This window comes from Lipophrys pholis, assembly GCF_963383615.2.
Source record: "Lipophrys pholis genome assembly, chromosome: 10".
NCBI classification, from domain to species: Eukaryota; Metazoa; Chordata; class Actinopteri; order Blenniiformes; family Blenniidae; genus Lipophrys; species Lipophrys pholis.
The window spans coordinates 16,289,701-16,312,264 of record NC_137640.1 but is presented as its reverse complement, the minus strand read 5'-3'; the positions used below and the strand labels follow the sequence as shown (position 1 = coordinate 16,312,264).

The 22,564-nt window shown below is 39.2% G+C and overlaps 1 protein-coding gene across 3 annotated transcripts; it reads right to left on the bottom strand.

Annotated features, from left to right (window-relative positions):
* Positions 1 to 1,128: 1,128 nt before the first annotated feature.
* On the bottom strand, positions 1,129 to 22,382 carry LOC308115670 (guanine nucleotide-binding protein subunit beta-4). 3 transcript variants are annotated; one of them, XM_080473300.1, is made up of 12 exons: positions 22,242 to 22,382; positions 15,297 to 15,366; positions 9,170 to 9,391; positions 8,655 to 8,693; positions 7,375 to 7,481; positions 6,670 to 6,684; positions 5,306 to 5,369; positions 4,898 to 5,060; positions 3,607 to 3,673; positions 3,126 to 3,327; positions 2,088 to 2,304; positions 1,189 to 1,562 (listed from the first exon to the last, which is right to left on the bottom strand). In XM_080473300.1, the coding sequence occupies exons 3-12, from the start codon at positions 9,224 to 9,226 to the stop codon at positions 1,456 to 1,458; spliced, it is 1,038 nt and encodes a 345-aa protein (XP_080329426.1). In that variant the 5' UTR covers positions 9,227 to 9,391; positions 15,297 to 15,366; positions 22,242 to 22,382; the 3' UTR covers positions 1,189 to 1,455. The 3 variants fall into 3 exon arrangements, with proteins under 3 accessions (XP_080329427.1, XP_080329426.1, XP_080329428.1); XM_080473302.1 differs by lacking the exon at positions 6,670 to 6,684; XM_080473301.1 differs by lacking the exons at positions 6,670 to 6,684; positions 22,242 to 22,382 and having other exon boundaries at positions 1,129 to 1,562; positions 15,297 to 15,522.
* Between the last annotated feature and the right edge of the window lie 182 nt (positions 22,383 to 22,564).

The window sequence follows — 22,564 nt, the reverse complement described above, 5'->3', positions numbered from 1 at the left end:
TCCTGACATAGACCTCTGGTCAGATCCTCACAAAGAGTCAGACACGTTTCCATGCCGTTACAAGCTTGCAGGTTGAGAACGGCTCCTGTTGGTGGAGAAGGCATCTCGACTTCAGGCTCTTGTCAGGGCTCTTAAAGAGTGAGACGTCTCAACTTTAAGGAACGTTTTGATTCTTCAGGCCATGGGAGACAGGGACTTCATAGCCTCGGTTTAGAACCAGTATCAGTCATAGCACACTGCAGTCGATCTACATGGTATAAATTGTCTTCCATGTTTTAGCATTTAGTATTTGAGACAAAACTCCACTGGAGTAAAAGCCAAGGCAATGTCTCAAATAATTCCTTTCCTCGCCTAAGATTCTGTAGTTTCTACTTTGGGCTTTACACTGAATCCAGGTTTCAAACAAACAAAGAAAAACACCTCTTGTCGATATTGAAGTGCTTTCTTTCCAATCCACCCACAGCAGTCCGACAGTTTCAATTGAACACATTAAACCGTGGAGGGGAATACTCAGGGTCACATTATAAAAGATATGATCAAATAAATAAAAAAATGAAAATTCACAGCCGTCATTCACATAAGCGCAACGTTAGAGGTGCAGGTCACCCTGACAAGTGTCCATAATACGTATACACTGACAAAACAAGTTCAAAATGTTCAGTTAGGCCAAATTCTATCACTGATTGGCATGTTATATTTCATTTTTGTAGGGGCACAAAATCAACTAAATCGAGTCCAAGATATGTTTAAAAAACTAAGGATATAAAATAAAGGAAACCATCCGACTCACTCGTCTAATCAAGGATAAAAAAAGTGCATCGTGTTGCATTATCCAACAATGTGAATATGTCAGTTGGAAATAAGACATTTCACTCAAATGATAAAAAACAAAACCTCAATGGTGAGAGAAACAAAACTACAAATAATGTACATATACATTATATATGCATATATGATGCATAAATACACACATAATGTTATACATATATACTGTCTTTACATATACATTTACATAATACACTCTGAAGCTGATCTTGTTTTGTAGTTAGTGACTGATTCTCTATATTCCCCCATATAATTTGCATGAGGGCAAACAAACCCCCCCCCCCCCTTTTTTTTTTTTTTTTTATATCCTTCAGTTTTCAAACTCATCTCTTTTTCAGTTGTTTTTTTTTTTTTTTTTTTTTTATCTCTTGATTGGCCAACTTCACTTATGGGTGTTCACTTATTGTCGCTGTGTTGTTGGGTGAAAAAAGTGTAGATAAAAACAGTAGGTACTTTCTCACAGGTGGACAGGTCACTTGCAAAGGGGTGATCTGATGGTGATTTAGGAATATTTTGGCAGACACAGTGCTCACCCCAAAGTTCCAGCACTGCGGATGAGTTGGGAGACGTCGGGTGGGGCTGCAGGGAGGAAACTGGAGGGCAGTGATTGAGGAGGCAAAAGGTTTGTTCTTAATTCCAGATCCGGAGGAAACTGTCCCAGGAGCCAGTGGCCACAGCCATGCCGTCCTGTGTCACTCCTAAACAGCTGACTCTGTTGTCGTGGCCTGCGAGCACACCTGGAGGTCAAAGAATACAAGATGTGGGAGAGAAGTAGAGATGAGTCCAGATAAGAGCTCCTATCAACTTGGCAGACTAAAGTTGTTTTTTGAGTTCGGTGCCTGCTAAATTGCAAATATCCAAGCATGTAGCCACATACAGAAATATCACTATATGTAATGTGCATGGTGAGGATTGGAAAATAAATGAACAAAATTAAGCGAATGAGACAGTTTAACATAATATTCAAGCTCAAAATGACTCCTTCCCAGACAAAACAATGACCTGAAATACAGCACATTTTTAAAGATCAATTGAAATTAGATTGATTGATTTTTGATTCTTCATCAATTCTCACGAACACAGTTTACAGAAGAGCAAAGACGAGGCTTTGGTGTGCAAATACTCCCCAAATCATTTTTTACAACTCTTTGACACAGACTGAGAACAATTAAAGACTAAAAATGTCAAAAAACACTTCCCATAATTTAAAACCGACTTACTGGTCAAACAAGCCTCCTTTTCTTTACCCAGGCAACACTTACCTGCACGCTCGCCTTTAAGAGTGTCCCACACGTTGCAGTTGAAGTCATCGTAGCCAGCTAAGAGCAGGCGGCCGCTCTTAGAGAACGCAACTGAAGTTATGCCGCAGATGATGTTGTCGTGGCTGTACATCATCAGCTCCTGGTCAGCACGCAGGTCGAAGAGCCTGCAGGTGGCGTCATCAGAGCCGGTACCAAAGGCATTCCCATTGGGGAAAAACTGAAGAGAAGAAGCCAGAAAGACAGTGTTGTCACAAATCTGATCACTCAACCGGGGTAAAAGGTTAAGCTTCTGAGAAGAATATTACGACAGCCTAATTCGCTAAAAGCAGACTCCCCCATTGGTTTCCAAACGGAAACCTTTCCTCAGTTCTCTTAAAAAACACAAGGTTAAAAGGTGAAGTAATAGTAGTAATGCTTTACATTCAATCAATCATTCATTAGAAACAGAATGACTTAATTTAATACACAAATATAATGGATTTACAGTTCACATCATTCATTGTAGACTGAACCTCGAAGGATTATGGACAAAACTAACTGTCCTGTCAAAAGTCAAGGTTTTGACACGATAATAAAAGAAAAGACGGATTCTTCTCTTTGGGCTGAGAAATGAAGCTTAAATGTTCAATAGTATGAACAAAGACGATCCTTTGAGTGAAGGAAGAGTTGAGGTAATAAAATTGAAACAGCTTCTCTTCAAGTGACAAGATCATTCATACTATATTATACATTGTTCTATATTGTATAAATATACTATCTTATATTATGTACATATTGTTTTGTCTATTTTTTTCTTTGACTTTACTTTTCTCCTTCGCTGTCACAACACCTGGAATTTCCCCACTGTGCAACTGATAAAGGAATATCTAATCCAATGGAATACAATTTTATATGCTCTCTATCTAATAAAATGTTGTATTGTTGCTTTCGTCCCTTTATGAAACTGACTTGCAATCAAAGTGCATTTCTACAATTGTGCTTCTTTCATACGTTTCGTCCTCTCTGCAGTGTGTTTGTGACTGAAGGACTGGTACTCACGGTGACAGCATTGATGTCAGACACATGGCCAGTGAACGATTGCCTGCACATGCCATCGCGAATGTCCCACAGCTTGGACGTAGCGTCACACGCTCCCGACACAAACGTCTTGAAGTCTGGGCTTAGAGACAAGCTCATCACATCCCCTGTGTGACCAGAGAAGCTGGTGGCCTGTTGGCCCGTCTCGATGTCCCACAATGCACTGCAGGAAATCAGTAGTGGTCAAAAAAGAACTGTGTTCCCTGAATTATTGCTTTAGATTCACATTGACATTGATTGGGCTAATTTGAAAAAAATAAAAATAAAAAATTCCCCCAATTTCATTTCCCTATAATAGATGATTTGATTAAGTGACATTTATTGATATTGTATATATACTAAACAGAAAAGCAAGAACAAAATAAAAGCAGTTAGTAAAACTTATGAAGACAGAGGAATATTTTTGTCCTGCACAATGCGTAAGTGTTTAACTAACACTCACCAGGTGGTGTCTCCAGAGCTGGTTAGTATCTGGTTGTCATCCAAGAAGCGACAGCAGGACAAATAACCTGGAGATACATAGTAGATTTACATCAGATAAGGCATCCACTGCCCTGCTCAGTACCTTTAGGTAAGGATCTCACTATTCATATTGCAGCCAGCTTTTAATCAGGAGTAACCTTTTTTTCTGCAGGACTGACTCAGCTTTCGAAAAAAACTGGCTGAAAAGACTTGATTCATGTGAAAAACTCTAGTATCTTTCCATAAGATAAGAAAACATTTTTTGCCTTTCCAAGAGAAAACTACAGAAACCTAAATGTGTACAATTTTAAACATTTTATAAAATGTATTAATTTTAATAAAGGATATGTTTAAGTCATGTAGGGACAGGCCCACTTTTCATGTAATTAATGGAAACTAACATGAGCATCTCTCCAACTTTAGATAATTTACGGCAGTTCACGATTAGCAAAAGCAGGATACACTCTGAAGAAGGTTGCAAGGCTTTGAAAGTCCAAATTCATATACCCATTTAAGAGCAATATTGAGCCAACAATTACTGTTAAAAGTATGTTTTTAGATTGTGGGAAAAAAAATAGAGTCCATCCATCCATCTTCCATCCTGCTTTATCCTGTGCATGGTCACAGGGCGCTGGAGCCGATCTCAGCTGACTAGCTGAGGGCAGGATACATCCTGGACAGGTCAACTGTCCATCACATAGCAAACACACAGAGACAGACAACCACACACTCACACTCAGGGGGAATTTATGGTCCCAAATAATATCACATGCATGTTTTCCGACTTTGGGAGGAAACTGGAGTACCCAGAGGAAACCCACACGCACACAGGGAGATCATGCAAACTTCACACAGCGAGGCCCCCGTCGATATTTGAACCCAGACCTTCTCACTATGAGACAAGAACGTAAACCACTGCTCCACCACGTGGAGGGAGGTATTTGGAGAAAATCCTCACACAAAGGCAGTACACATAAACGTGACACAAAAGCTCAGATTGAAACTGGGGATCATAGAGTGAGAACCATTACACCATCATGGATACACCATTCTTAGCATTTCTACCAGATATTTGTCTGACTAAGTCTCTAATGTCGAGTTGATGCAGCATCAGATTAACTATACACAGCAGACCATAAGGTCTTACAATTTTGTGGGATGAAAATTTGTTATCCAAAAAACAAAAAACAAAGGAGACAAAACAAAATTAAAAACAGAACAACATTTTTTATTTAGTCTTATTTCTCCTTGTGTTTCATGGCTGCACATACCCGTGTGTCCTGGTAGCTCTCTGGTGACACGCACGTTGCCCTCGCGGGTCTTCAGGCTGTATATGGAGCAGATGTTGTCCAGACCACCGCAGGCTACATAGTTCCCAGAGGGGGCGTACGCACAGGTCATCACCCAGGAAGAGCGCAGTGGAATGGCGTGCATCTGAGTACAAAGAGAATTATTTCTTTACATAACATAGTAAAGTCCTTTAGCTTTGATGAACGACAACACATTTTAAAAGATGAACACAATAAATTAGTTTCAATCAACAGCGATGATGGTGACTTGTCTTTGATTGCAACAGATTCATAGCAGTGCAGGATTTATAACCAAAATGCTCTGTTAAGGTTTTTAATCCAGCTTTGTTTGTCATACTTTATGAATAACGGTGACAGTCATAATCATACCTTATTTGTTGTGTAGCTGTCCCATATAATAAGCTTTCCATCTTGCGAGGCACTGACAAGTGACCTAAACATAAGTGAAGAAGAATTACACAAGGCCCATCTGCAGAGAAACCAACATGATCATAGATACATGCACCCGGTTTATTCAAAGCAATGGGAGCCAGCCACTTTACAAAATACTATGCTACACTGTCAGTCCAAAATGTATACAAGGCATTTGTTCAAGAAGCATTCTGCCTGAGCTCCCTACTCATGTCCTTTACGTTCCCTTTTCTCCCTTTCCTGGCGGAAACCTCCCCATCTAGAGAAGCCTCCTTTAATGTCCCACTCCATGTAATATTCATAACCCCAGTTATGCAAAAGTCCCTGTGTGTCGAGTGGGAGGTGAAGGCCTGGCAGATTGGGGAAAGCACGAGAAAGACATCAAGGTGGGACAGCTAAAGAAAAGGCAAGGACTGAGGTAATAGAGTGGAAGATGTAAATGGGGCAGATGCAGTAACAGCTGGAAACCCCCCTCCCACCCTGACTGGGTGTTTCGGTCTCTCCGGGAACAGGAAGTGGTTTGATGCTGCTGCACAACAATCAAGAGGCATGTCATCACGCTCAAATGTCAGAGGCTGTTTACAAAATAAACAGTCACCTCCTGCGGGGTCGCCTAGAGAGTGCTCGGCACACCCATACACACAACTAGTGGGACCAAACAACAGGTAACAACAGCATTTAGCCTCATAGTCAAATCACAAGTTACATTTTAAAAGCATGTTACAGTAGTTAATAGACTGATATGCAATTTTGTTAAAAGACAATCATGCATAATTTCTAAAAATCAATCAATCAAATGACAAGCTCGAGTGATCATCCAATCAATTTCATACAGATTAGAAGAAGTTAATGCACTACATGCATACCACAGAAGGAATACAAGCATAACTGCTATTCTCTGTGCGACTCCCCTCGGTGCTCATAATTGTAGCAAACACTTAAAAAAGCAGTTTGTAAGATTGAATTTAATGACGATTTCATGTCTGTATCCATAACAGACGGTCAAATCTGGAGAGACACCTTTTCACTCAGTGGTATATTGTGATATTCAGTCAGAACAATGCCATGGATCTTACAAACTACATTTTTAAGGAAATATCAAAGAAGCTGTAGGTCACAACAGCTTATCTCTGTGTCTAGAGACTATCATTACTGTGCTCATAGTGAAGGCATAAAACAGTGCGAGTACTTAGATGTACAGTAGTGGTGAGGGTGATAGTAGTGGCAGTCATTAATGATAGTATTAGTCATATTAGTAGAAAAGTAGTAGTTGTGGCAGTGGAGGTAGTAGTAGTAGAACTGATAGTAGTATTGCCCCACACCTGGGACTCCCATCACTGCCCCAGTGCATTGCATTGGGAAACAAACGGACAAAGAGAAAGATAAAGAGTAATACACACATTAACACATATGAAAACAAAAGCTCATAATTCCAGTAATGAAAGATGTTATGAAATCCTCATTGTACTGTTGCAATGTGTAATAGTGAGTACACTGCATTATGTGCCTTCTTAGTGACTTGTTTACAACAGTGATCTACTAAAACCAGTTCTCAATAACAGTTGTTTAGGAAATTGAACAATTAAAAACAGCTTTCCAGGACAGACAGATGTTTTTCCGTCTGATGTCTATATTCACATGTTTGGTTTATGTTTGAAATATTGTGATTTTTTAGGGATGAATTTGAAATATTGGGAGTTGAACTGAAATGGAAAACAAAAACAACTTAAAACAATAGCAAGGGACAGCAAGTAGAGGAAACAACAAATGTACACCAACCGTTGACCTGAAGATATAAACAAAAGAAAAATAATATACATTTAACATCTCCAGAAATATCTAAGGAATTGCAAAAGTGTTATTTAAAGGAAAGATAAGCCTTTTGTTGTAAACCTAATTCAAAAGAACCTCCTATAAAAATGACAAAAACAAAAAAAAACAAAAGAAAGAAAAACTGAATAACTCACTGAAGATTAGTAATGTCCTTGAAGCTAATATTTGTGTTGTTAAAATAATCAGCACAATACCTCGAGTCACTCCCCCAGTGCATTGCATAGATCTTGGCCAAGTGGCCCCTGAGAGTGCGTCGCGTCCGCATCTGTATCCGGCCCACTGAGTCCAGACCAGCTGTGATCTGCCAAAACACAGGAAGGAGTGTCAGCTGTTACATGTGTTTTCTGACTGTGAGCGGAAACTGAAGTAACCATAGAAAACTCCCACACACACCGATGGAGAACATGCAAACTCCTCACAGAAAGGCCCAGGCCAGATTTCAACCCACAACTTCTTCGTTGTGAGGCGAGAGCTCCAACCATTATGCTACCATAGATCAAGATTACTAAAAACTTTCCATTTCAGTGCTTAGACAGGTGCATAAGGTTGATTTTGACATTTCTAATATGGTCTGCAAACGATTTTCCAGAAGTTACTTTTCTGGGGTTGGAGGTACAAATAATTAATTTCCTCAGTTTATGCGGTCCTTATTAATATTCATTTATTTTTTCTGTTCATCGGATGGCTGTGGCTCGGTTGGTAGAGAGGGTGTCCCCTAATCTTGGGGGAGCTTTAAGCCTCGTTTACACTACAATGACTAGTGTATACGCAAAACTTTCTTCACTTTTGGGGGGGTCCGTTTACATGACACCAGTGTGTGGATGCACTGTATCCGCAAAGTTTTTATGTCCGCTCCCAAGGAGGTGGAAAGATTCTTTCATGGTCGCTATTCCCTCCTGCAGAGACTGCCGGAGGCTATGAGCGCTCTTACTGCGCATATCTCTCCTCCTCCCTCCCCTTCCTTCTGCTCATCCACTTGTAAAAAAACATGGCGGACCGGTAGTGATATGACTCACGCCCGTATACTAGTTTTATCATCCAGATCAGTAGTTTTTTAGTTGAGACTCACCCGATTGCATCCAATGCGTCATCAGTACATATGATGTTGGGTTCTCTCCATTTTCTTCACGTTTATAGTGTATTGTTCTCTGCACATATGTCTGTGTGGTTTCATTACTAAATCAGGCAACAGTGCCCTCCCGTGGCCCGGCATACTAACTACATCGTTGTCAGTGTGTCTGCTGCTGCAGTGTAAACACACTCCTTTTTTTTTTTAATGGATTAGGTGTCACGGGAAACGTTGTTGTGTAAACGGGGCCTTAATGTTTCTTTTGGAGTTTTGCATGTACTGTCAGAGTGTCTACCAAAGATCCGTTAGACATGTTTCATCAACGGTGACACTAAACTTGACAAACAGAATTCCATGACTGGCTCTGTCATCCAACTATCTGCCAGTGAAAAAAAGGAGTCTTACCTGTGACAGAGTGGAATCGCTGCATGCTTTCCTGGCATCCTGCAACAAAATTAATGTTAAAAACAAAATAAAAATCTGATTTTTCAACCAGCAATATATATGATTTTTGTATTGCCTTTGCACCAAATATACAAAAAGACAAAAATAACAAACTATGCCCTGCCACATTACCTGTAACCAAAACTGAATATCTCAGTAGTCCTATTATGCTTGTATAACAGTAACTTGACATTTATAATGTAATTCCCAGAATCAAACCTTTTCACTTGAATAGAATAGAATAGAACTTTATTGTCACTCTGTGGCAATGTTAAAACACTGTTAGCAGCAGTAAAATGTCAAACAACCTCAGTCACGGCAATAAAAACACAATACCAAAAATACAAAACTGTGGAGAAGACTAAAATATTGAAAAGCAAGACTGGGAAGAATAAACAAAGTATTTACAAAAGTTGAAAGGATGAGACTCACTGGCGCACGTGCACGCGCCCACACACACAAACATTTTATTGTACCCGGATCTGATTGCGTAGCTGCTCAGCTTCCTGCCGCAACTGTTCCAGCTCACTCATTGTCCCTTTGTGATGTCTTCAGGCCACTACTTCACTCCGAACACTGCCTGTTGGGAAAACACGGACTTGCACGCATGCACACGGTCGCACTCACATTCACCCACCCAATCACACACACAGACATACACATGTACGTGTGTGTCCACCCACTCTGCCAGCTGACACCTGCAAGACAGAAAGACAGAAATACTATAAGTTCAACAGACAGACATGTAGCAGAGGACTGGAACACTTCCTCCAGACAAACAGAAGTATCATATTTGGACTCCAACAAAAAAAGCTGCAAAGGGTGGGGAAAGGTGGAGCTGGGTGGCAGCTTAGTGGGTGGCCTGACCCTTCAAACACCATTAGTCTGGTTGAAAAGGCTGTCTGAGACAGGCACTGACCTTTCCATACTCAATCAGCCTTTTTGTGTTGTTGCACAGTGCAATTTGATCAATCTGCATGCATGCATGTGTGCAAGCCCTGGATTGTGGGTAGGTAGGTAGGTAGGTAGGTAGGTAGGTATCACATCATTTCTTTAAATGTGTATCTGGCTTAAGTGTGCTAGACTTAGCATCTTTAGAATAGAATGGCAGATTAATCCCAGAGGGAAATTCTTTAAACTTTGTACAGACACAACAAGTCAAAGGTTTGGTTACATGATTTTTCATTCTGTTCTTGACTATTTACGTTGTAGTTTCTCACTTAAAGCATAAAAACTACTGACACAGTTGGGGGTTTATTCAAAATTGAAAGCACACTGGTCCAGCATGGCCAACACAGCAACCTGCAGCGACATGCCATCCTATCCAGTTTGAGTTCAGTTGAACCATCATTTATTTTTCAACAGGATAATGCCCCCAAACACACCTCCAGGCTGTGTGAGGGCTATTGGACCAAGAAGGAGAGTGATGGAGTGCTGCTCCAGATGACCTTGCCTCCACAGTCACCGGACCTAAACCCAATCCAGATGGTTTGGGATGAGATGGACCACAGAGTGAAGGCAAAAGAGCCAACAAGTACTCAATATCTCTGGGACTCCTTCACGACTGTAGAAAAACCATTTCAGGTGGCAACCGCATGAAGTTCATCAAGAGAATGTTAAGAGTGTGTAAAGCAGTAATCAAAACAAAGGGTGGCTACTTTGAAGATTATAAAATATAAAACATGTTTGCAGTTATTTCACACGTTCTGTTTACTACATAATTCCATAAGTGTTCATTCATAGTGTTGATGCCTTCAGCAAGAATCTACAATGCAAATGGCCATGAAAATAAAGAAAAAACATTGAATGAGAAGGTATGCCCAAATGTTTGACTGATATATATATATATATATATATATATATGCACACATGCCTGCATGTATGTACGCATGTGTGCCCTTGCCAGTTGCCACTACCTTTACCTTGGGGAGCATGAATGTGGGTCAGAGAGCACTTAGACACTCCTCCTTTACAGTCTGTTGTCAAGCAGTCGAACCCTCTGAGATTAAATTTTCAGGTCCATTTTCTATAATTCAACAATAAGCCAAAGCCCAGCCCTCCCTCTCCCCAGGAAGTCATGCAACATAAAGACAAGCCTCTGTGTGCTTCAGCCTCTTTATTGCACATTTATTCAAACCCTAATGTGACATGAGTTACACACTCTATACAAATCATCAACAAGACAAACTTTACTAAACACATCACAAAGGTCTCAGTGTCAATTTGCCTATTATGCTGCACTGCTCAACGACTGCCATACAATAACTGCAATTTGCATCTCTGCTATGTGGACTACCCAAAATGCCCAAATAGGTCTTCTACACTCAGCTAATTGTTAATCCAAATTTTAAGCCAGAGACATATGCCAAGGAATGCAACGAAGAGAAGGATGTGTAAAACTATGCAAATAATAATGACTAGTGCTGAGAACCACACTAAGGATTTTCCATCAAATTAGGAAAAACTGACAGCGCCAATGGGATCCGATCTGTGTCACAGATACTGTGCCACATGAACATACATGCAGACTTTGAGAAAACACATTTAAGTCATTTAAGGACCTAAGCTGGACACTTATAACTGTCAAAGTGAATAACCACATGAACAGCCAAAAAGAAGCTGTCAGAAAGATAAATGGCCGACAGTAAAGGCCTGGATAAACTTTATCTTTCAGTAATTTATAGTAGTATTGCATAGGATCAGAGCAACAAAGGCACAACTGTGTGCAGGAGCTGCCCATTGTTTAGTACATGGTGCTAGTAGACAGGACAGCCTGTGACTGTCACAGTTGGGTATCTGTGAGGGCAATGGGAGGCAATGGTTGCTTCTACCCTGTCCAGACATTTAACCACCCAAAGCTCCATCCATCAACCCTGTTCAGTTTGGGGACAGTGTATATGAACCGGAAACAAAGCGATTGTAGACGTTTGAGATTATGTTGCATAGGACAAAACAGGTACACTCATCACATTCATATTTATCTCTACAAATCAATGTCATCAGTTAGATTGGTTGACAGAGATGCATTCTTACATCTGTTATTACGTCAGTGTATGAATGAACCAATCAACAAAAAAACAGCAGACTAAAGTCCATAAATACAAAATATAAAATGCATAATTACGCAACCTAGTAAAAAGTCTAGGCAGGTGATCTTTCTGTTTGGAATGTGCATGCTTTCCCTCTGTCAGTTTTGTTTCTTATTTTTTTTCTTGATACTCAGTTTTGCTCCCTCAGTTGAGTATTTGAGGTTAATTGGTGACTTTAAATGACTCACAAGAGTGAATGTGAGCATTTGATATTTTCTGTCAGTTTTCCAGCCCGATGATGAACTGGTGCCCTATCCAGGGCGTTGGCCATAAACAGCTGGGATCGGCTCCAGCCAATCAATATTATATAATTACATCATAAACAGAAGTGCCCTGAAATTGAATAATGACAATGAACTGAAAATCTCTGGATTTCATATGACTTGTTTATTATGGAAGAGAGCTGCAAACACCCTATACTAACATTCAAACTTTCATTTTCAATTTTATACACTCACAAAAGAAAAAATATACTGTCAATTCTTGTTTTGTTCCTCCAGAGGATCCATAGACCGACATCAAAATATGAGCATTAGATCATATAAACATATTCTATGATAAATGTATTCATATGGGGCTTCTTGTTAGGCTGACTTAAAGTAGAGAGGCCTAAACATTTGCATCGTCTGTGAAGAAATACTGACAAACAAAAGAACAGGCACAGGGGTCCAAGAGAATGAATGACCAGGAGGTTCAGGTGTTGACCTTACGAACATGCAGGCCTTGACAGAGTCCCACACCAAAGATTGCTCTAAGCACTTCTACATAAGTGATTACAGTATAGTAATACTGTCCAACAGGACAACATTAACCATTTGTGTTATATTGTATCAGACAATCACAGGTATTATTATTGAATGGGAACACAATTTTAAAAGATTTTAACTTTTTTTTTTTTTTTTTTTGCTGCATTAGTCCTTTAAAATGAATTTTCTAACTTCACTTTTTATATAACCATTTTTAAACAGCCTGAATCTGTGAAATTAATATTTCCTTTGTCTTCACCCAGAATCAACATGCAAGCATTGCCTTATAAACTGCAGAAAGAGCTTAGAAGGAAAGTTGTCTCGGTTTGTTGTGTTGATGTCAAACTTGAAAGCAGCAGCAAAGCTCCCCCAGCTGTGAACTTGTTCAGTTACCAATGACTAATCCAAAAGGTCCTGAAAACTTAGGGAATGTTTGACAAAATTCAAATATGATAATAGGCCACACTGTTCCTTCCAGTTAGTCAATTTCTGTGTATATCAAACTTACTAGGTGAGAAGAACATATGATATGATCAGAATTACAAGAGTCACAGATTCAAGAAATCTGCGTCTTTTTATTTTGACCACAATTTATTAAGGTTGAAAATTTGTATCACGACAGACCTGATTTAAGAAAGAGTCAACCTCTTTACGTGATCAGAGTTGTTCGAGTGGTTTTACATCTAAGAAAGTGTTCATACTAGTCAGATAAGTCTGATTGCCATGTCATAGCTGTCCTTGTTTGGAAGTGTGAATGCTGATGTCTTTCTTAACCATGTTTTAGTACGTGTTTTGTTTATATCTGTTGTGTTTTATTTTTATATTTTGGGCTGTTGTAAAAATTACAGAGTGATTGCTACTACTGCAGAGAGGAGTCACAAAATGGAATACAATACTTGAGGTTACTGGACAATCTAACTGCCATCTGTATCACAATAATAAACATTTCTTTGATTTCTCAGAAAACAAATTGAAACCAAATGTAGTCAAACTGCAAATACTGAATCACAACTGTAGTTGAGGGTCACAAAACAGTTACCTTTTTATAGCCATTGAGGCCTTTTGTGAAATATCTTTGAGGTCTATTTTTTATGAGCATGACATGTTTTTTGTTGTTCTGGCTACTATTCTGAAATTTTTTTAATATTAGTATCTCTTAAACATGTCACTTTGGGCAATGGAAACGGATGATCGACATTTCAATCATATGGTATATGCAAAGTTTGAACCGATTAATCAACTGAGAAAACTACTGTTGAGTGTGTCAATTTCAAATGTATTTCTGAAGTCATTTTTGACATTTAAAGGACAAGGGCTTTGATAAGCACTCTCACCTCAGATGGAGACAGCCCGTTTACCAGGTTGTCAGTGTTTGTATATTTTCCAGATATGTGTATTGGGTTTTTTTCTCCCGGTAAACAACTTTCATTCCACTGTCCAAAAACATGCATTTGAGGTTAACTGGTGCCTCTGAATGTGTGATTGTCTCTCTGTGTTTATGATGAAGTGGCAAACTGTCCAGGATGTACCGGAGACTGGCTCTTGAGTTAGATGAAGCAGCATAAAAAAAATAATCTAAAAAAATGGATGGAACATAAAATACGGAATAAAAATGTAAAAAACAAACAAATAATACAGGAGTTACATTGAATGTAGCTCCTTCCATATAATCCAGCATCTCTGTGTTCAGTTTTACCCCAACAAAAATGCATTTCTCAATTCATATTCCACAGTTCCTCATACATCAATAATAATAGATTTGCCCAATTTCGGCTACGATTTTTGGTTTCCCAAAGAATCTGGCAATGATTTTATTTAATTTAGACGCCCTGCAAGAATTTGAGATTGCTACTTGGATTACTTCAATACATGTCACCTCCCAGATACTGAAGTATGGCCTCACATCTTTGCTTTGTGTCTTTAGCAACATATGGGTTCATACTGAATAATATTCAGCATACACCTAATATTCTCCAATCTCGTTTTCCCTTTTTGCATTGGAAATATAATCAACTCTTCTTTCAGTATAAGTTCAGTTAGTTTTATTATATTATACAAGTTGTACAGTACTACAGCTCCAGCATTTATGAAACTTTACCTCAGCAAAATTGCCAGCAAATGAACATTTCATAACAGCAAAAATGGCTCAATGCAAGCACCTATGGATGGAAAAAAAAAAGATACTAATCACTCCTCTCACATGATATGTGTATCAGTAAACAACCAACCAACCAACCTACATCATCAACACATATTGGCAATGGTTATAAGAGCCTCTGATTACCGACGATTGTTTGACAAGCAACAATTTGCAGGAGCAGAGAGCTACATCACGCAACCAGTGGATGCAGGATGAAGGCGGAATGGCATGTATATTTAATAGAAAAGAGAGGATGGGGGAAAGCGACGCAGGGTATCTTAGTAGCACATAAAAGAAAACGGATGCACGGTATAAAACCACATGAATATGTGGCTCCTGGTTAACGACTCTCTTACTGTCACGTATTGACAGCGGGCAGAAGGCCACGTTAGTGAAGCAGTGTATTCTAAATAGTGGAAGCTCAGTATAGAGGCAACAGCAGTCAGGGCATCGTTATTATAACAGCTTCGCTCTCGCTCGGAGCTGGCTGGAGTATGACAGACCATGTCATAATTTCCCATATCATCACACATCAATACAAACAAGAACTAAACCGGTCTGAGTGGGGACGAGTTTAGCCTTAAAAAAAACACACGTCAAACTATCAAGACAGAGCCCACGTCCTTACCTGAAGAAGGCTGTCTGTTCCTCTGATCGAGTCAAACCGCTCCGGTTTCAAACGGCAACCATGCCGACAGCTGTGAGAGAAATCGTGAAGACAGCCGCGTTAATTTCAAGTTTTTTCCTGCGATTACAAACGGTCAAAACAAGCGTAACTCTGCTCGAATTTGACAACAATTTACACCAAGCAGGCTAATCACCACACCCATGAAAGTGGGAACATGGCAACAGCCCACGCTGGGGGGAGTCCAGTTGTAGAGTGAGGAATATGTTCATTTTCTAGAGGAGATCATGCATAAATGAAATAGCCATGATGTACAAATACATCAAATATTGAAGAAAAACTCAAAAATGTATATGATATACCATAAATTTTTCGTCAGTATTGTGCTAATTCCTTATTGCGTACCCTGTCGCCGGAATGGTACGGTCCTCTAGCCCCCCGATAAAACGAATCGAACGGGATACAGGAAATAGACACGAGACTTATAGAGTAGTAGTAGTAGAAATGAAAAGTCGTATTTCAGATAGGACGTTTTCTACAAGCTTAACAGAATTAAATCTGCTATCATTTTCCTTCATACTAATATTCCAAAACAGGGATGCAACTGCAGTATATAAGTATTAAATCAGAAAAATGTAAAATAGTAGAATACAGTTGGGGTTTTTTTCAGGGCAACCTGTTAACCACCTGTGACCAACTTGTGACCAGTCCTGACTGTTTTGTTTACATTTCTATTGCACTTACTTCGTAAATATAATATAATTCATACAGAATACACAACAATTACAAAACTATATAGTTACCAAACTGAAACTCTAAAAGAAATATGTGAATGAAAAAGAATTGAGATTGAGGAGTTTTAATAATTGAATCTTTTTTTAACTCGAGGTTTTGTTTTGTTTTGCTCTTGAATTTTTTTCTCAATGTTAAAATTAATAATTCAAGTAGCCCCTTTTTGGCTAGTGTGAATTTCTCAAGAGCATTTCAGTGTTTTCCATACAGTCAGTTCACTGTATTGTCATTTAGTAATTTTTTTGCAATATTTGTGTATAGGTGGAAAATGTTTCTGTGGTTCAAACTCATTAAATAATTACCTTGATTTCTGTCCCTTTAAGAAAAGTACATGCATTTCAGTTAATCAGTTTGCATGCTCAGTAAGGTATCACCTGAAACTAAAAGTCTTACTTCATCAGTTGATATGAACACAGTGTTAATCTTGTTTTTTTTGGTGTTGCTTCAAAGTTGGAGAAAAAAATACAGTACACACCAGTGAAGACAAACCAGTTATTAGGATCCAAAATGTGAAAAGTCAAATCTCCGGGGTTTGGATTGGACGAGGAGACAGCTGTGCCAAGTCTCACCCCGGCACACCACAGTTGGCTTGCAGTGGGCTCATTGAAAAGGATCTCTCTCCATTGGGACAGGATGAATTTTTAATGGGGCCAATGAAAGGGAGCAGTGGGATAGGCTTTTCCATATCTCTGCACGAGCCACAATCAATAGAGGGAAGATGAAAGTTTCCCAGCCCTTGGTTTCCTTTCGGAGTGGCATGGGGTCAGATTAAGTCTAATTGAATTCACATACACAGCAGTAGTTTAGGTGTGTCAGTCCAATTTCCCCCTAAACACATTATAAGGATTAGGATTAACATGAGACAGGAGACATATGTGGTTTGTTTGTCATTAGGGCATCTGAGATTAAGCTTTTTGTTTATTTGTTCTCTAGGCAACAGTCATCTGTACAACATGAAACAGGATATTATTACATATTATAATAATACTGTCTGTTTGTCAATCTGTAAAACAACTTCCTGGAACTGTCATTAACAGATTACATGGCAGATTTGTCAATATGGACACTTTAAAAGTAACAGTAAGTATGATATATGTATGTTTGTGTTTTGTTTTGTTTTTTATATATGTGTGTGTGTGTGTGTGTGTGTGTGTGTGTGTGTGTGTGTGTGTGTGTGTGTGTGTGTGTGTGTGTGTGTGTGTGTGTGTGTGTGTGTGTGTGTGTGTGTGTGTGTGTGTTAGTCCTGTTATGAACAGACAACCGGCCCAGGTGTATCCTGCCCTTCTGCTCAATAACAAGATGGACTCCAGCCCTCAGTGATTCAAAGTTTGACAAAGCAGGAATGAAAAATGGGTGGATTGATGGTAAACGTATAGCTTAATGTAACAATTTTCCAGTTGGAAGTTTTCTTTAACTTGATTGAAAATTTACAACATATTGGATCACGTCAGACCTTTTGTCACATCACATATGAGATCACTCAAAAATTACTGATGTCATGAAGTTGTGATAAATCATGCAGCATTATGTTTTTTTTTTAAATTTCACCACAATCATGGGACCAATTTAAGTGAACTACGGTAATGTGGGATTAAAAAACTACTTCAGTGATTATCAATCCAACCTTCTTCTATAACACTTTATCTTACATTTGTTACAAAGGTTGACAGGTTGTCAGCTCATGACAGGGCAATCGCGCACACACACACACACACACACACACACACACACACACACACACACACACACACACACACACACACACACACACACACACACACACACACACACACACACACACACACACACACACACACACACACACACACACACACACACACACACACACAGAACACATATAGTTCATACACAAGTTTCCATAAGTCTAGACTTGAACCTGGGACATTTGTGTTGGGAGTCAAGAGTGCTTATCACTATATCACCATGATTCCCCCTATGATTGTCAAGAAGGGAATTAAAAAAAATCCCAGCTCTTGAGCCCTCTGCTTCAGTGAGCCCAAAGACTGAATTCATTAGTCAGCTGAGAATCACAGTCAGTGCATCCAAAAGCAATTCCTTGGCCTTTCAAGTTCCTTAGCCCATTGCTTGGCAACCAAAGGAAAGGAAGGGAGCAAATCAACACTGTAAAAATAGCACAATAGCTTGGTGTCTATAAAAAAAGGACACACATGTTGATGATGCTATAAATAGCAACCTTATGCCTATATTAGGTATTATGTACCGGAAACTCAACTGTATTGTTGATAGTGAATAAGATATTTTTGAATTGATGCAAATACAACAAGAGGAGTGCCCAGGTAACTGAGCACAATGCGAAAAAAAAAAAGATGCGGATGAATCCTGTCATTTGAATAGGGAGGATTTAGGAACTAAAATAATCATGAAGAGCTGTACTATTCCATCATCAAAAAAAAATCAAACAGGTTGGCAGGGTTTCCCTATCCAAGTTTTTTTTTTTTCTCTCTAATCAGCTGTTTTGGATTTTTTCAAAATTATTTCACTAAATTTGACTGTGTCATCATCCATGACAATTAAAAAACTTCCAGAATAGATAAAGGAGGACTGGAATTACCATGCCTCAAAGAATATTTTCTCGCAGCGCAAAATCAAACTCCTGATATACTGGTGCATGAGGGGATACACAGCAAAATGGAAAAGTTTAGAAATAGATATGAAACACAAAGAAGCATGGAATTTAATGGCAGACAAAGACTTAATTTGTAATAATTTAGATAATCAAGTAAACCCTATAATTAAAACTTCAAATGAAATATGGAACACACGGGTGAGGAAATATAAAGTAGACAGAGAGAGACAGACTTTGAGTTGGTTTGCATGGGATCCAAGATTTATACCTGCTACTCATGATAAAGGCTTTAAGCAATGGGCAAATAAAGGGATCACAGCAATGTGCATAATGACTGAATAAGGCAAGCTGCTGAACTTTGATAAACTAAAGGAGAAATTTGGACTAGGGGAACATGATCACTATCAATACCTGCAAATTAGAGACTACTTTGAAAAGAAGATAAAAACTGATACAACAAATGAAATAATAGAGGTTTTTCAGAAAGCATACAAGGGGAAACAATGCGGAGTAATGTTTAAAAAGGTTTAATGCTACACAGAAATAGTTAATCTCTCTATATAAAAGAGAAATGGGAAAAGGTGCTTGGGGAACATATCTCCGAGGAAGAATGTGCTGTTATGTGTAAAACAGTGCAGGTCCACGAGCTCCAGGACTTGGAGAGAACATAACTGGAAAAAATTTACTTAAATATTTTATCACTCCTAAAATCAAGAGGAGAATAAGATCATGTGGATTGTTGGATGTAGACTGCACACACATATTCTGGTCTTGCCCCAACAACTGGGACAAAATATGGCTAACGTTAAATATAATACTAGGATATCAGCAACACAAACTAACACCCCCAACCGTGGAGCAATGGTGCGTGCACTGTGGAGGAGATTCATGTAATGGAGAGACTTACACATAAACTGAGACTGCAAGAGCCACAATTCTATAATAAATGATAAAAATAGACAAATTACAGAAGACAGGAAGAGGATGACACCACCATTACCTCTACCGGACAACAAGGACTTGAATCGTTGCAAAACTGAATACAAACAAACTGAAAAAAAAGAAGAAAAAGAAAAACTTCCAGCCTAAAATAATTTAGGCATTGAAGTGTCAAGTTAGTGATGAGAATAAGGAGTGTTATCAGAAATACGTGCACCAGTTGTTCAGAGGCAGTGAGATATGTGCTGCATGCGGTCTTTACATACTGTATTTTATCATCCTTACTGTGTCTGAGTGTTAAAAGAAGTGGGATCTCTGCTTTAGATATCCAGGCAGTGTAGCAAACTGAGGTTAAAAATAGATCTATTTTATCCAATTCAGTTTCACAGGACTGCTCAGAAACCACCTCAGTGTGAGGGTGTGCAAATTGAGTGGAGATAATTGGATATCAATCAGAAATTCTCATTATGTACATTTTATCTGCGCTATGTTTTTCTACATGCAGCGAGACAACCAAACACAATGTAATACTTCCTCTGTATCAAAGGCAATTAATAGGTGTAGCCACACTCAAACCTTAAAAGGCTTTATCAGGGCTGTCTTATCTACCAGACATCTCCCGGGGAGGCTGGCCGTTGCTAGGGTAACCCTCACAAATGGCAACTGACGTCAGCAAGGTTAGGAGAAATACCGAGGAGAGCTGGAGCTGCTATGCATAATGGATTATTGAATAAAGTGACTGAAAATATGCATGCCATGCTGAGTTAGAAACCACTCTCTCTTTCGCTCTCTCTCTCTCACTTTGATGATGAAAATAAATCTTGATATTTAGGGGGTTTCACTTGCTGACTGACGCAACTTTGGCATAATAGGAACTGTGAAATTAACCAGCTTGCATCAAACATTTTAAAGATTATATAATAATTTGCTACATAATGGTCGACTTCCAAAATTGGGGAATTCTACATAGATTTATTGACAAAAGGATTTTTTCTGAAGTGGTGTATGAGCAACTACATAGGAAAATATAAAATTAGTCCCACATTTTTTATTGAACTCATGTGAAGCCACTCCCAGGTATCCGAGTCTCCCATGAACAGAGAAAGGGAATCTGTCCCATCAGAAATCCCCTTTCCCGGTAGAGCCCACAGTGACATGTGCATGTTCTCAGAAGGCATCGCTTCACATCTTGTTTAAGACAAGAGCATAAGTATGAGTGGTTTACTCTGTTCCCGTGTCAGGTCCTTGTCTAATCTCAGTGCTATTGTTGGCCCATGAGAGACTTTCACAGCAGCAGCATTTGAAGGGCCCTCATCGTTTCTATGATAATACCGCTTATGTTGTGTTGGAGTCACACTATTGACAAGCAGGACACTGATTGTGGAGTCAGGTTTACTCATTGCACAGGCCAAATTGTTGCTACCCAGATTTGGAGAGCGAGACAGAAACACCTAGATGCATAAGGAGCAACACTGTCTCCGTTTTTGACAAGGAAGTGAAACATGAACACTAACAAATCATTGCTATAAGGTTAATAATATTTTACATCAAGTATTCTGTTCATGATTGAGACGAAATTTGCTTCAGGTCAACAATTGGCACGCAATCAAACACAAACACAAAAGAAAACAACAGCGGAAGAGGTGTAACTGGGTAATATCAATTCAAAGAGTAAATAACTAGTGATTGTAAACCCTTTTGATTGCTTTTTGCAAGTTAAGATGGAGTTATTGTGTTGTTGAGAAAGGTGAGTGAAACAGTATGACCAAGCTTTTCAACTTAGGGTCACTGGATGCTGGAGCCAATCCCAGGTGACTATGGTGAAAGGCAGAGTGCACCATGACAGATCACCGGTCCATCAGGGGGAAACATAGGATACAACATGCAAACCCTACACTCAAAGGCTACCAGGCCCAACTTTGATTCAGACCTGGGATATTCTCTCCAACCACTAAGTTTGTTTTAATGAGAAGTAGTAGAAGAAGTCTGTTAACAGAAGTGAGAGTGTTCTAGTCCTGTAAAAAACATTGCCAGTTCTTTAAATCACAAGCCACACGAAGCATGAAATAATGTGCTTTGAATTTCCCCAGAAGCCATGGCGGGGAAAATAGTAGGGGACAACATTACTGGTGTGATAATGCTATTTTAAAATGCTGCCCATCACCATAGCTGCACTATGATACCAGATAACCATTAAGTTATTAGCTACCATAATTATGTTTATTTCACCTTTTGGAGCACCACAGGTTGTAAACACAGACAAACACCAATATACCACCTCCTTGCCATGTGTGAGCCAAACACAGAACACCTTAAAAAGAAATGAGTTTGACAAAACCCAAAATGACACATATTTCAATACTGCTGTTGAAGCTGAATTGCCTTCCATTTTCACAACTATCTCAGCTTAAAATCAATCTGTGATTTTCAGTAATATATCCCAAGTCAAACATAAGTAAAGGGCTTCTTTTTGCTCCTATGAGAATTGTCTGTTTTATCCTGACATCAGTGAGTTTGATTTGACCCGACATCACAGATGAATGAAGCCATGTAAACATGAAAGTGCACCAAAACAATTAAATTTGGCAAAATAATTGAACACGTTTTACCTTTTTTTCAGTGGAGAGGAGCAGCAGAGGAAGCAAGTGTTTTCTGCATATGTCCTTAATCACGACCGGCACTGAGTGCTGTGGTTTTCAGTTCTTCCTTTCAGCTGTGAGTGTAGATGCTGCAAGTAGGAGCAGTGAAGTGAGTGAGAAAGAGACGGAGCTGGAGTATGAGGCGGAGAGCTACTGAGTGGGAGGGTGAACATATGGGGGGCATGAAGGATGGGAGCAAGAGTAGTAGTCTATTAAAGGGACAGAAACCGTTTTTAGTAACACTACACTTACAGACATTAAAGCAACAAAGAACACAAGTTTAGGTCACTCAA

Coding starts and splice junctions, on each gene's coding strand:
- LOC308115670 (XM_080473300.1), bottom strand. CDS start 9,226: ATGAGTGAGCTGGAACAGTTGCGGCAGGAAGCTGAGCAGCTACGCAAT. Junction 2,305..3,125: donor CTGACATCAATGCTGTCACC/GTGAGTACCAGT, acceptor TCTTCTCTTCAG/TTTTTCCCCAATGGGAATGC. Junction 1,563..2,087: donor TCTTAAAGGCGAGCGTGCAG/GTAAGTGTTGCC, acceptor TTTGACCTCCAG/GTGTGCTCGCAGGCCACGAC.